Source organism: Tasmannia lanceolata, unplaced genomic scaffold, assembly GCF_043159265.1.
Source record: "Tasmannia lanceolata isolate RefF3 unplaced genomic scaffold, GAP_Taslan_0.1 ptg000003l, whole genome shotgun sequence".
NCBI lineage: Eukaryota > Viridiplantae > Streptophyta > Magnoliopsida > Canellales > Winteraceae > Tasmannia > Tasmannia lanceolata.
The window spans coordinates 4289755-4303408 of record NW_027518680.1 but is presented as its reverse complement, the minus strand read 5'-3'; the positions used below and the strand labels follow the sequence as shown (position 1 = coordinate 4303408).

At 38.2% G+C, this 13654-nt stretch overlaps 1 protein-coding gene across 4 annotated transcripts in view; it reads left to right on the top strand.

Moving 5' to 3' along the window:
* The first annotated feature begins 11388 nt into the window (after positions 1-11388).
* LOC143848329 (elongation factor P (EF-P) family protein) overlaps positions 11389-13654 on the top strand; it is a 28140-nt gene continuing 25874 nt past the window's right edge. For 3 of the 4 annotated variants that reach the window (XM_077357248.1, XM_077357256.1, XM_077357270.1), the window contains exons 1-4: positions 11389-11624; positions 13105-13135; positions 13262-13275; positions 13455-13505. In XM_077357248.1, coding sequence (XP_077213363.1) covers positions 11427-11624; positions 13105-13135; positions 13262-13275; positions 13455-13505 — 294 coding nt within the window. In that variant the 5' untranslated portion in view covers positions 11389-11426. The remainder of the gene's footprint in view (positions 11625-13104; positions 13136-13261; positions 13276-13454; positions 13506-13654) is intronic. The other variant, XM_077357263.1, reaches the window with a different exon arrangement.

Sequence of the window (13654 nt, the reverse complement as noted above, 5' to 3'; positions counted from 1 at the left end):
AAAACCTATGCTAGAAATTCATATTTCGCGCGTGTGTCTTTAACACTTTATATTTTGCTTGTATTTTAAAGAGATGCAGATGTTTTTTCGTTTCATCGCGAGATGAATTGAATTAACTTAAATTTAGCATAATTTTAATTACTGAACAACTTATCGTGTCTTTTATTATTTAAACAGCTGTGTGATGTTATTACTATTCCTAAAATGCTCTCATCTGCAGTTATTAAAACACGGTAACGCCAATATCAGCAGCATAAATTTATTGCAGGTGTATTTCTTTTGCTTCTTCATTAATCATGCATGTGAAAAATATAGAGTGAGATTTTCAAAGAGAAATATAGTAACAATTAATTACATTTGTGTAGGTGAGTTGAATATTTGTTCACAGCAGTAAATTTCAACTGATACTTTCTTCTTATGAGCATAGTTATGTTCAGGATTAAACTTTAGATTAGTAATTTAATTTGTTGCTCTCCCCCTCTTTCCCTACGGGTGTTATGAATTTTGTTAGAGAAGTGTTAGGGGCCGTTTGGATACACGGATTTTAGAAACTTGGATTTCTTCAAAATTGTAGATGGGAGAAAAGAATAGAAGGAGACCAGACGTCGTTTTCTAATTTCTCGCCCTTCTTTCCGTCATCAAGAGAGTAGGAGATCGTCCCATATTAGAAAGGAAGGCCAGCTGTTGAAAGGGCAGAGCGGACTAAACTGAGTTCTCTCCACTTCTAACTCCAGTTTACCCGGTGTACTGCGAGGACCAACTCTCCTTCCTGAAATGATCTTAGTCGGACTATCTTGTTGAAAGCTCTATCGTTTCCGCAGTCCCCACTATGCCAGCAATAGAGAATCCTGAGTTCACCGGAAGTCCCCAATTCAATATGTAGAACCGGAATCAAGTTCCAATAAGGTATCGTGAGGGCTATCATAGTCAGGTGCGAAGCAATTGCTCCCTATCTCATCAGTTTCAGAGTCTCGAGATGACAAAAGGTGGTGTTATATTACTCGGACTAGCTACATTTCGGACTCATTATCTATGGCCGAGAAATCACAAAATGAAGGCTGGTCTCTTTCTTCTCTCTTCTCCTATTTACAATTTCGAGGAAATCAAGGATTCTAAATCCGTGTATCCAGATTACCTGAATTCGTAAAAAAAATGGCAATAAAAGAACAGGTATCCACGATTAGCCTATCGTCGAAAATCTCGAGGATAAAGAGTTTGTCCTGGGTTTGTTTTTTTTTTTTTCAATGAAAAATATTGCAAGATGAGGTGTAGTAGACCAATGAATAAAGATTTAGTAGAGCCTTGGGTGGAATACTGAAAATGTGAGAAGCAGATCTGTTCGTGGTGAGAAGAAGATCATCAAAATGGCCTCTGAAGGAGACAAGGACCGTTCGCTCCCTCTTGAAACTGGGATTTCCCCGCTCAAGGCCGACCCAAATGAAGTAGAAACCAGTCAAGATTCTGCTCCACAAGGAGACGCATGGCGAGAAGAAGATGCTGCCATAGTGAAACTAGAGGGAGAAGTCACATAGTCTAATCCATTGACTTATGAGCAACGTCATTTGCTACTTAAGTCTCTTACTGAGCAAGAACGGGTGCAACTCCTAGAAGAGATCGAAGAAAGACTCAACTCTTTACACCGGTTTCTAAGAAGCCCTCAAATCCAAACGATAGGATCTCCTCAAGCAGGAAAAGAAAAGTGAACAAAAGTAAACAAAAGACCAAAGCTCTTCTGCACCCGGACATGGAAGATGATGAGCTATCCTTCATCTTCCAGGATCGTTTGCAGCGGCTCAAAGACGCTCTCCTCAATCCTAGCAAAAAAAAACAGGAAAGTTTCGAGCCTCACAGAAGAAATGACACAGCTCAGAAAAAATCCTACTCAGAAAGATTAAATGATGCCAGGGAAGGGTTGGGAACAAGTTTGGAAATACCAGAGTAGAACTCTTTCTAAAAGAGGATAACTATCAAAGCGTTGCATCCTCCTTGATGAAAGATGCCACGTTCACTGAAATAGAAAGGCCTTATCAAATCAAGTAGCAAATAGAAATGAAAGATCCCCCTCTTAGCAAACATGTTGACTTGCCTAGAAATGGGAAGACGCAGGGTGCGAGACAAAACTCAAAAACAATAGAGGGAGCCAAAGAACTAGGTGAAGCTCGGTGAAGGAGAAGCCATGACAACAAAGGTCAAAAAGGAGATAGAATATGTAAATGGTGCAAATAACTCAGAAGGAAATACGAAGGATGAGACCAATGCAGTTCTCCGCCAGTGACCCCCATTGGAAACAACTTTTCATCCCTTCAGGAACTAGAAGAAGAAAACTCTACTGTAAAGGAGCCAACCCGCACCAAAGGGGCGCCTGGAAATTTAGAAGCTGACTCCTTAACATCCTCGTAGAAGAGTTCCCCGTTAGATCTTAGCAATTCACTTGGTGGGATCTGCCACAAGGTTGAAAGGTTGAAAGGAGGAAAAAAATCCCCTCATAATCTTAATAAATTCTTCCGCCAAGTGCTCAAACAGAGATGATGAGAGTCCACCAACAACTCCAACCTTGAGCATGGAACGATCCCAGGCAGTCGAGCCCGATGAGATGATAAGTAAGCCATCGGGTCTCACTTATCCCATTAATCTTCTTTTTAGATTTATCTATGCTTTTGTCACCCCTATCTCATGTGTCATGAGACATGGATGGTGCTTAGCATCCTTAATTGTATTACCTTTCTTTTTACTTAACAAATCGGTAGGAGTCCCCGCCAAACCCCAGCTTACCTACCAAAAAAAGAATCTCAACGATAACCTATTTTGACATCGAATTGGCTACTAACTAAATATTGCAATTAACACATATTCATGGTATTGGAAGACATCAAATCGTCTACTAACTAAATATCGAATCGTCTTTCTCGTCCATGCTGCTGCGTAGATGCCTGAAAGTGGGGGATTCCCGGTAGAGGGAAGTCGAGGTGGAATTATTTGGTGGGCTGGCTTAAAAGATTCATGATTAGCCAAGTCATTGATATTTCCATTAAAAATTTGCTCCTCTAAAATAAACAATTATATATTATCATGCAAATCATTTGATAATTCAATGCCAAGATTAACATGTGTAGCTTACTTCAATCATGCTCGTCTCGGTTTTTGAGAAGTGATTTTGAGTCCAAAATCAATCATTAGGCTCTAAGGGTGAAACTCGGGTCGGGTTCAACTCCAAAAAAGTCAAGTCAGGTTCGCTTGAGTTCAGGTTGGGTTTGGGTTGAGGGCTTGGCAGCCCAACCCGAGTGAAACCCGTCATTTTTTTATCATTTTTTTGTAAGCTTAAAAACTCGGGTTGGGTCGGGTTGAACTCTGGTTGGGTTGGATTAGGGTAGGAAAAAACGGTTCCTCGTGTCGGGTCGGGTTGAACCTCGTCGGGTTAGTAATTGGGTTAGGGTTTAGTAAATAGTTCCTCGGGTAAGGTTCAGGTTGGACTCTACCCGACCCGAGTTGCACCCCCTATTAGGCTAAAAATTGCATTTAATATTAAGTTCAATAATCTTTTTTTTAATGACTAAAACTTAATTCTCAAAATAAAAAATGATCGATGGTGTCCGAGTGCCTTTTTTCTATTCTTAAACACATTTTTTAGGTGGTGCTTGTGCATATTTTTATCACATTAATAGTGATACTCCGGCATATCTCATTTCCTACTATGGAGCTCGCAAAGGAGTTGTTTGATACCGTTGTACAAATACCTCACACATCAATTTGTTGAAGCAGTTCGACACATTGTTGTACGTAGAACAGATCGTGGCACTATTCGAGGTATTTCCGTGAGTCCTATGTAAATGACATGATTAAGTTCTAATCTATAGATAACATACCATATCACTTAATTGATGATATAATCTAGAGGTTATAAACTTGCATCAATTAATGATTTTAGCAAGATCCTAAAATCATTGTCTGGATGGATGAAGGGAAATTTTTATCAGAAATTTTTTCCACGGAAAATGAATTTTCCACAATTTGTTAAACTCATTTCCCATGGAATCTTTTTTCAGAATAGAAAAAAAATTCCTTATTTCAAGGAAATTTACAAACCCACCAGACACTACAAAACTTTTTTCCTGTAGAATATTAATTGTTCTCCATAAATTTCCCATATATTCAGATGAAATTTTTTCTTTGGAAAACGAATTTTCCAGCTGGGTCCTAGAAAAATAGGGTTTTTTAAAAAAAATTATGGGAAACAATTTCAATGGAAATGAGTCATCAACCAACCCTTCAACTAACTGTAAGTAGCCCTTTAAAGTACCAAATGTCTACACTCACATTGACGTGTTTACACTTGCAAATTAGACATTCATACTCTTACCAAAAGGAAGGGAAACCATAGAAACATTCCAAAGAACAAATTAATACATGAGTATGGTATCTAACTTTTAAAATCGACTAAATATCCTCCTATGAAAAGTCATTGGGAAATCGCCAAGGAGCTATTTTCCATTACCATGTTCCTCGTTTTAATGTACAAGTGAACCCTTTTTCACGTTTCGTTTGAAATAGCAGAACAGAGCATGGAAAAAACTCCATGCTATGCTTTAAAATATATGAATAGTCAAAAGAATACGAGAAATTAGGCGTTTTTTCTTGTCTTCGCTACGAGTCAAAACATGTGAGAGGTGGGAGGTTGTGTGTGAACAAGTTGGAGTAGAAAAGATTGTTAGATTGTCCTCACTTTGCAACATGTGGGGACTTAAAGTAGGGAGTGGTTGAAATCATGTGAAAATGGATGGTGTTGAGTTAGAAGAAAGTGAACGGGATATTTTATCTTTTGGATTGTCAAAAGAGTTAAGACTACGTGGGCTAGTAATCACCTTGGATCCCACATGCGATGTGTGTGTGTGATTCTGACCGTTGATCTGACTACAAAATCAACATCTTAGCTGTTTTCTTGAACGCTTCATTCTTCTTTCTTCTTTCTTCAAAGAAGCATGGTTGTGGAGTGTCATTCTCTGCATTTTTTCCCTGCAAAGAAAAAGTAGCTTAAAAAACACCAGGGAGAAGGGTTAAAGAACACACCATTAGATTTTCATAGTAAAACAAAAGATGATTCCTTATAGATTGAGGTGAGGCCATTTGTAATGGGCTGGATTTTTTGAGGCTATGAATGTGTGGGGTACCCTTGGACATGAGGCCTATGTTAAGATGATCGGAAGGCATCTAGTTGGGTTGAAGGGTCAAGGGTTCAGCATTTCAAGCTACCTGGTTAGGCATGTGTCTAATATTCTATCTACGCCTGATTAAAATTGGACTAAGGTCAGACCTTATTAAAGATCAGCAACCTACCTCGGCCAAATGTTTGGCAGCCAAGAAAAAAAAACATGTAATATTAGCTTACCACTTTACCTAGTATAATAGGGACAAAGAGGTAGGGGTGTCAATGGATCCAGACGGTCCGATGGATCGTCCGAATCCAAACGTTAATGAACTGGATCTAAACATATGAATGGGATCCCTGGGCATATTTCGGATCATCAAATCTAGGATCCAAAAATTTTTGGATTGTGTATGGGCACGCCACAGATGCCCATTGGATAGTCATGATCCGGAATGGTTTACAAAAATACCCTCCAAATTTTGTTAATGCTAACTGTTCTACGAAGGGTATTTTGGTCAATACCTCTCTTATCACTTAATGAATCGTATGGGAATGCGATTTCACTCATTTCAGTCGTTTCATTTTGTACTTTCACGAGGGAAAAGAGAGAGGGATTTTGTTCTTTATGCATCATATTCTTTGATAATAGTTATACATTATATTTGTGTATGTAATTTTGATTAGTTTTATTGGGACAAGCATTATTATACACAGATTAAACAAAGATAAATTTTTAATTTAGTTGAAGAAAATGCATAGAGACATGCTAATAGTGGACTGACAATTCTATCTCTTTTAAAAAAAAATTAATTGTTTACTTAGCTTAGTGGGACATAATAGGACACTCCGATGGACGGTCCGAATTAAAATGGATTGTGATCATGACGTGAAAAGTAGGATCCGAAGGACAATCCGACTCCGACCTGACCAATAAGGAATTTGAATGAATCGTGACTGTGACATAGCTAGATCCGACCCGAACTGGATCCGTCGACACCCCTACAAAGAGGTGGGGAAAAAGGAGAGATTGGAGGGGATTTCATGAAAAAAAAAAAACAAAATATTGTATTTTAAATTGGAATTTTCTTTTTCGTTGTCTATTAACCCCATCAAACACCTTCCTAACTCGTGGCTCTCTCAAATCTCTCTCTCACCAGTCGTCTCAGCCCATTTCTCACCTTGGGTAAACGAATAATATATGAATTTTTTTGCAAGGTTGCCAAACATGTAGGGCTGCAAACGAGTCGAGACGAGCAGAACTTTGGGGTGTTCGTGCTTGGCTCGGCTCGTTTAGTAAAGAACGAGCCTGAGCGGAGCTTTTAGTGAGCCAAGCTCGAGCTTGGTTGGGTTTGGGTTCAGCTCATTTAGTAAACACATGAAATAAATACCATTAAGTAATATATATATATATAATGAACATAATCCGAGCTTTAAAGCTCCGCTTGTCTTTATGAATCGAGCCTAAAAAGTTCACGAGCTTGTCCAAGCCGAACTATATAAAACTCGAGTTTATCTCGTTTTTTTGACGAGCCTAATTTTTGGGCTCGGGTTCAGCTCGTTTAGTAAACGAACGAGCCCAGGCTTTTAATGAGCTGAACCCAAACATGTTTGTGATCGGCTCAGTTCATTTGCAGCCCTACAAACATGCCCTATGTGTAACACCCAAACAATGTAACTAACATCATGCACAGGGTAAAAAACTATTTACTATGAATGAAAGAATTTCTATTTTAGATAGGGTAAGACACACTAAATCATAAAAAAGTTACAATTTAATATAATTCTAGATTTTTCGCAAAAAGCATCAAAAATAATTCTAGCACTATTTTTTTTTAAAATTATTTGTTCGGCTGATTTTCCATAGATATGATGCTACTACTAGATACTTTAGTGATCCCTTATGATCTCTGGCATTGAAAACAAAGAAAAAATCCTAACTTTATGAGATGGGTTATGTATACCTTGTGCCATGGCCGAATCTCCACGCTACGCAATGTGATGATGCTTGAACATTTTTCTGAGCACGAGAGCAACTCAAAAACGCCCTTTAGCCTTCTCTCCCTTCACGCATCACTGGGCTTATGGGAAACCTCTCTCAAAGTGAGTTTATCTCTAGATGGAACTGTACTGTTGTGGTGGTACGAAGAGGGACCAAGAGTCTCTTTAAATAGGCAAAGAGCTCCCATAGAACTCCTAAATTAAGCCCAAATTTTTTTGGATCGTTACGCATGATATTGGCAATAGTTATTTGAGCCAACTCGCCTTCCAAAACATTTCCAAAGATAATGGATTGGCTAATACAGATAAATGCTGCTTAATATGCATGGCCACACTAGTTTTAGCAAGCCTAAAACATGGAAAACGTTTTTGCTTTGTAATAAGTTTAAAAAGCTCTAAACTTGGAAAAAGTCTAATATATCCATGCCATGTTATTTTTCCTCCAATAACATATAATTTGAAGCAATATTTTCTTCTTGTTTTGCTCTAGTTAGATAGATATGTGAAACATGTGAGATTAAGGAAATAATATGTTAAGTGTTTTTCTAGATTCAACCTTGAGTTATTTCGCAACATTCTTTAGTTATTCACAATTTAGGGATTCCCGTTTTGCTAGCAGCCAACAATGTTGATATTGTTAAAAGCAATGGCGATGTTGTTGTGAAACCTTGAACACTCGACGATATATGGATTATGGAAGGGTGTTTGGGACCGCCATGGAACTCGAGCGTCGTCATAGCACCTGAGTGAATCTTGCAAATCCTGTCATGCCATAATTCTATGACCAAAATAACCATGATGGATTTTGTTTTTTACTCAGACCAAATATTATATGCGAAAGACGAAAATTATTTTGTAAGAAGACCAAAATACCAGTGACTCTCAACGATGTGTTTTGATAGGGTGGGTCCTACCAACTCAGCTCGACCCGCTACCCTTAACCATATCAGTTCTAGTAGGCTCGAGGTAGACGGTAGACTGAGTCAAAAATCCCCGCAATGACCTGTTGGCTTTAGCCATTTGCAGTTGGTTCAAGGTAGATGGGTGCAACGGGTGAAATATCATGTAACGACCCACTGGCCTTAACAACTTCAAATCCAGTAGGCTTAAGGAAGTTGGTGGGCTGTGTGAGATTGTTAGAATATGTAAGATCCAACCATTGAATTTGGTGTAGATTTCACCGTTGAATCATCTTTGTAGTAGATTAACAAGTGGGTTGAATGGGGTGACCTAGCAATATTAGGTAGTTAGATTAAATTAGCAATTAGTAATCTTAGTAGGTAGGATTTCTATATTTATCTCTTGCCTTGTTGTGTTTACCTCTTCTATCTTAAACCCTTTGAGTATTCTATATAATCACTCATTAGGGCTAATTGAATTGTATCCAAGATTAATAGAAATTTTTGAATTTTGTCATGGTATTAGAGCATTAGATCCTATTAGGGCCAGAGCACAACAGACGAGAGTCCCCATCCTCCGGCGGACGTGCGATCTAGCCATCCGCCGGTGGCCATAACTCCCTATCACAGATCAATGTTGCTTCTTCTTCCTTGGCATCTTCATTTCCGCACGATCCCGTTAGACATAGGAATCCATTCCCTCTCTTGTTGCAAATCCAAAACCTTGTTCTCTCAACCTTCATTTTTTTTTCACCCAACCCAACATCCACTTGATTTCGGCTAGTATTTCTACTATTGCAGTTGCGGTGTTTCCATTGCCTTGCCCTATATCTCAGCAAGTCACATAGTAGATGAAAGGACAGGAGGAAAAGGAGGTACATCCGTAAATGTACTTGAGAGAACTGTCATTGTAATAATGAGGAGAACCTCTTTCATCTTAAGCCAAATAGTACCTCATCTTTGATCCCTACTACATCTGCTTTTTCCCCTTAGAATCTTACTCACCCCTGAAAGTTGATAGAGGCACCCCACTTATTTTAATTTCTCTTTGGATTTCATTTTCCATATTTTCCCTTGCATTTTTTAATGCACTCATTTTCTTGCAAGGTTCTCTTAATTTGATATTTGCACCCCTCCTTGTTCTTTTCAAAAATCCCTCTACGCAAATTTGATACTTACACCAGTGCATTTTCTAAATTCGTAATATTGTTAAGCTTTTCTCAATGTTGCTGATATTTTTCGTCGTCGTTTTTGCCGCCAATTGCCGCCCCCTCTTTGTTTTTTTTTTTTCTCATCTTTGTTTTCCATTCCGGCATTGGTCCATCGTGACCTATTTTTTGCCCATTCCGGCATTGGTCCGTAGTGACCGTTTTCTTGCCCATTCCGACATTGGTCTCATTACTACTGGCCCATCGAGGCTTGAGTCTTGTCTAGCCCATTGAGGCTATGATTTGTTCTCATCCATCTCTTCATGGCATATTAACAAGCGGCGTCTTCTTCGGCAATATACATTCGGCAACAACATCAGGGCATATTCATCATCAAACTTCGGCAGTGTGCTTCAAATCATGGGATTCTATTTTCTTATGGGGAGAAATTTTTATTTTCTTATTGGGGAAATTCATTGTAATCAAACGTATGTTGATTTTCAATCCACATATGTTTGAGGGGGCATGTTAGAATATGTAATATCCAACCATTGAATTTGGTGTAGATCTCACAGTTGGACCATCTTTGTAGTAGATTAGGCAGGTGGGTTGAATGGGGTAACCTAGCAATATTAGTTAGCTACATTAAATTAGCAATTAGGCTAATCTTAGTAGGTAGGATTTCTAGATTTATCTCTTGCCTTGTTATATTTATCTCTTTCTATCTTTAACCCTTTGAGTATTCTATATAATCACTCTTTAGGGCTAATTGAATTGTATCCAAGATTAATATAAATCTTTGAATTTTGTCAGAGATACCCTGTAATGATCCGTCGACCTTACCAATTTCAAATCTAGCCGGCTCGAGGAAGTCGGTGGGCTGGGTGTGATATCCCGTAGCAACCCGCCAACCTTATCCGTTTTAAATCCAACCATCAAATCCCCAGCAATTAATTAATCAATAAGTCAAATTCATTCCATTCATGAGTTAAAGTAAAAAGTCAATAGAATCTAATGTTCAAATGCTAATTGACAAAACTTCCAAAATAAATTCTCCAACTCTTCAGCAACATTTACACCTCATGTTTTGATGGGGTGGGACCCTCAGGAGCCGTTTGGACACGCGGATTTTAGAATCCAGCTTTTTAGTTTGAAAACAGTGTAAGAGAGGGTTCATGATCAAGCTGTTGTATGCTGTCATGACAACGTTTCTTGGATTTTAAGTGATAAATTCAGGTTTTAAAAATCTCACATGCATCCTGAGATTTCTAAAATCTGGAAAAATGGGAGGATTTGCTACTCTCCTGCTGACGGAAAGAAGGGCGAGAAGTAAAAAACGATGGCTGGTATGCTTCTTCTCTTGTCTCTTAGTTACAATTTTGAAGAAATCCCGAATTCTAAAATCCGCTTATCCAAACGGCTAACAAACTAAACTTAAGCTCGTGAATAGGGTAAGCTCACCTTTTTACCTCATGTTCTGATGGCGTAGGTCCCACGATATCCATCCGAGCCCATGCACAGGGTGGGTCCACTTTTCTACATCTTGTGCTCTGCTGGGAGGTCATGGATATTTTGATCATTTCACAAGGTAATTTTCATCATTTTAAGTCATGTTTGGCTACCCATTCACCCTCTAAAAATCAGTAAACAAAATCCAAGAGACTAGTGTTCCCGGTGATGAGATGCGGCTAATGTTGAAGTATAAAAGACAAATAACGCCTTTCTCCAACAGCTAAAGCTTTTGGAGAAGTTGGTAAGTTAACATGGTATCAAAGCCAAGGTCTCAAGTTCAAACCTCCCGGATAGCAAAAATCCACATGCGATGGTCGGCCCAAAGTGGGACCACATGTGCCACGTGTTTGCCAAGTGGGCCACACAACGTGCGGGGGAGTGTTAAAGTATAAAAGATAAATTACGCCTTTCTCAAATAGCTTAAGCTTTTGGAGAAGTTGGTAAGTTAACAGCTAAAAATGGGGAAAAAGGCTGATCCATTTTGAGTTAAAAAAAATCTACCTTATGCTCAGAAATTTATCAAATGATGTTATTTGCAAAGTTTCCTCAAATGTGATGACTCAATTTGAAAATTTTCCAAACTAAAAGACTCTTTTTGCAAATAAAGCAAAGTAAACGTCTTCTTTTGCAAAAACCCCTTCTTAATTAAAAACTCTCGTTCCTTTTTAGGTGCCTTTCTCTGGTTCATTCTCTAGCGAGTAGCGACCTATAACTCCACGCAAAAAAATGCACGCGGTAAGAAAACGACTCTCTCGTACTCTCTTCACCCTCGCTTCCTCTTCTTCTTCTGCTAGAACTACAACCCACAAACCTGCGATACGTGTGACGGGATCGTCGAATGTTTCGGTGCCACGTGGCACTTTCGCCTTCCCCTGGTATGCAGTCCAACAACGAGGAGCAAGCGATAAAGTACACGGCACAGACGTACGTTCTTCTTTAATCTCAACCACTTAATTTCTTCTCTTGTTTCATTTTATGTTTTTGGGTGTTTATGTTGGGTTTGGACGATGGTCATTACATTAACTATGTCTATATTCTGATTAACGTTAGATTTTTAATTAAATGATGAATAATCTCAACTGTTATTGGATTATGTAGATACCCACACTCCCAATTCCAAAATTTCCAAATGATCGCCAACTTTAAAAGTCATCAGTATTGAACATATAATTTAAACCATTTACCTAGTCAAAATTAAGTGTTACTTGTTTGAAATTAGTACCTCCAAGGCATAGAATTCATATAATCTGTCAATGCTGATGTCTTCATATTTTTCAAATACCAACCTCAGTTAATCTCTGGTAAAGGGGCGATTCGCCTCTATATGTCTAGTGCGTCCTCGAAAGAGATAAATTTGAATGGTACTTTTATTGTCATAGTAAAGTGGTTTAGGAGAAAGTAAACAAATATCAAGGTTAGGTAGAGGTCATGTCATGGCTTGATTTGACGGCAAAAGGTCGATCTTTTATTTGCTGCACTGGGGCAGACAATGCACTTGAACTTGGGACGTGACCGTTTTGGTTCATAGAAATTATTAGTTTAATGTCTGGGTTAGGATACTTGATCTGATATGTGTCTCATAAGAGATACCGCTATCATAGTTTATTTTGTTGTCCTACTAATGGATGTAAACTTGTAGGCTTCATAGTTATTGATTGCAAACTTACTTCGATGATTAGGGAGTATGTACTTTGTTTTAGAGCATTGATCATGATCACTGCAAGAAGATTGTGCTTTTACTCCATGTTGGATACCAATCTCACGCAATTCACAATCTCATGAGAGGTCAGCTTGAGTGTTCATGTTTGTGAGACGGGTAGTTGCGACTTGAATTAGCATACCTCATGGTCTTTTACTGAGTCCTAAGTTGATTATGCATTTCCGAACGATTGGTTCCCCAGTAACCACGAAAGTGAATGGGCCGAGGGCCTCAATTGATTAGAGTATATAAAGAGCACAAAAAATGTCATCGTAATGCTGTAAATTTCAGCGATATGATGAATTTTAACCCACCTCTTTATCTTTTTTGAGAATTACTTGAAGTATATGGAAGAATATGATGGATGTTTTCATTCGTATTCTTTCATTTCTTCTTTGGTCGTTTTTGTTGAATTCTAGCGAAGTGACACCAGCTCAAAACCACGCTAAAAGTTGTCGAATTTCAGAAAACCAAGAATCGCCTTTGGGGGTACATTATCAGCTCGGTTTTTTTGTTAGTCAACAAGTATTTATTTCTTCTTATTACTTGCATTGGTGATGCCCATCTGCATTATTTGTTTCTTTTATTTATTGTATTGTTCGCTTGAACGTGTCACTTGTGTTAGCTATTGCACATTCCTTTGAAAATGACTATTTTATTGGATTATGATTTCTCATATCATAACTTCAAGTTGACGGAACGCAGGTCAGATCTGGATCTGTCATCAAAAGAAAAGGTTTGCATACCCCTCCACCCTCTCTCCCTCCTTACTTTCTACCGTAGTTTATGTTTTCATGTTTTTTCTACACTCACTAATAAATTTTCTTTACTCAACAATCTATGCGGTCTTCATCTCCTTCAGGGCGTATTTTCCAGGTATAGGAAATTCGGGATATATGTACAGTAAATTGTTCAGTTTTTATGACTATTTTGTTCTTTTGCATTGTTTGCACATGAATGAGATTTTTGGCAATGGCTCTTCTTCTCTGAGTTGCACATTATAATACTCTCTTTATAGATGCCTAACTTGGTTCTTGCAACATATCCACTAATAGGTTATAGAAGCAAAACACACACAACATGGAAGAGGTGGTGCCACAATACAAGTAAGTTTGCAACAATATATATATATATATATATATATATATATATATATATATATATATATATCTGAGTTTTTATATGATGTCCACACGTAGATGCGTGTATTTAAAAAAAATAGTGAGATCCACCTTGCTTGAAGTTACAAACCATA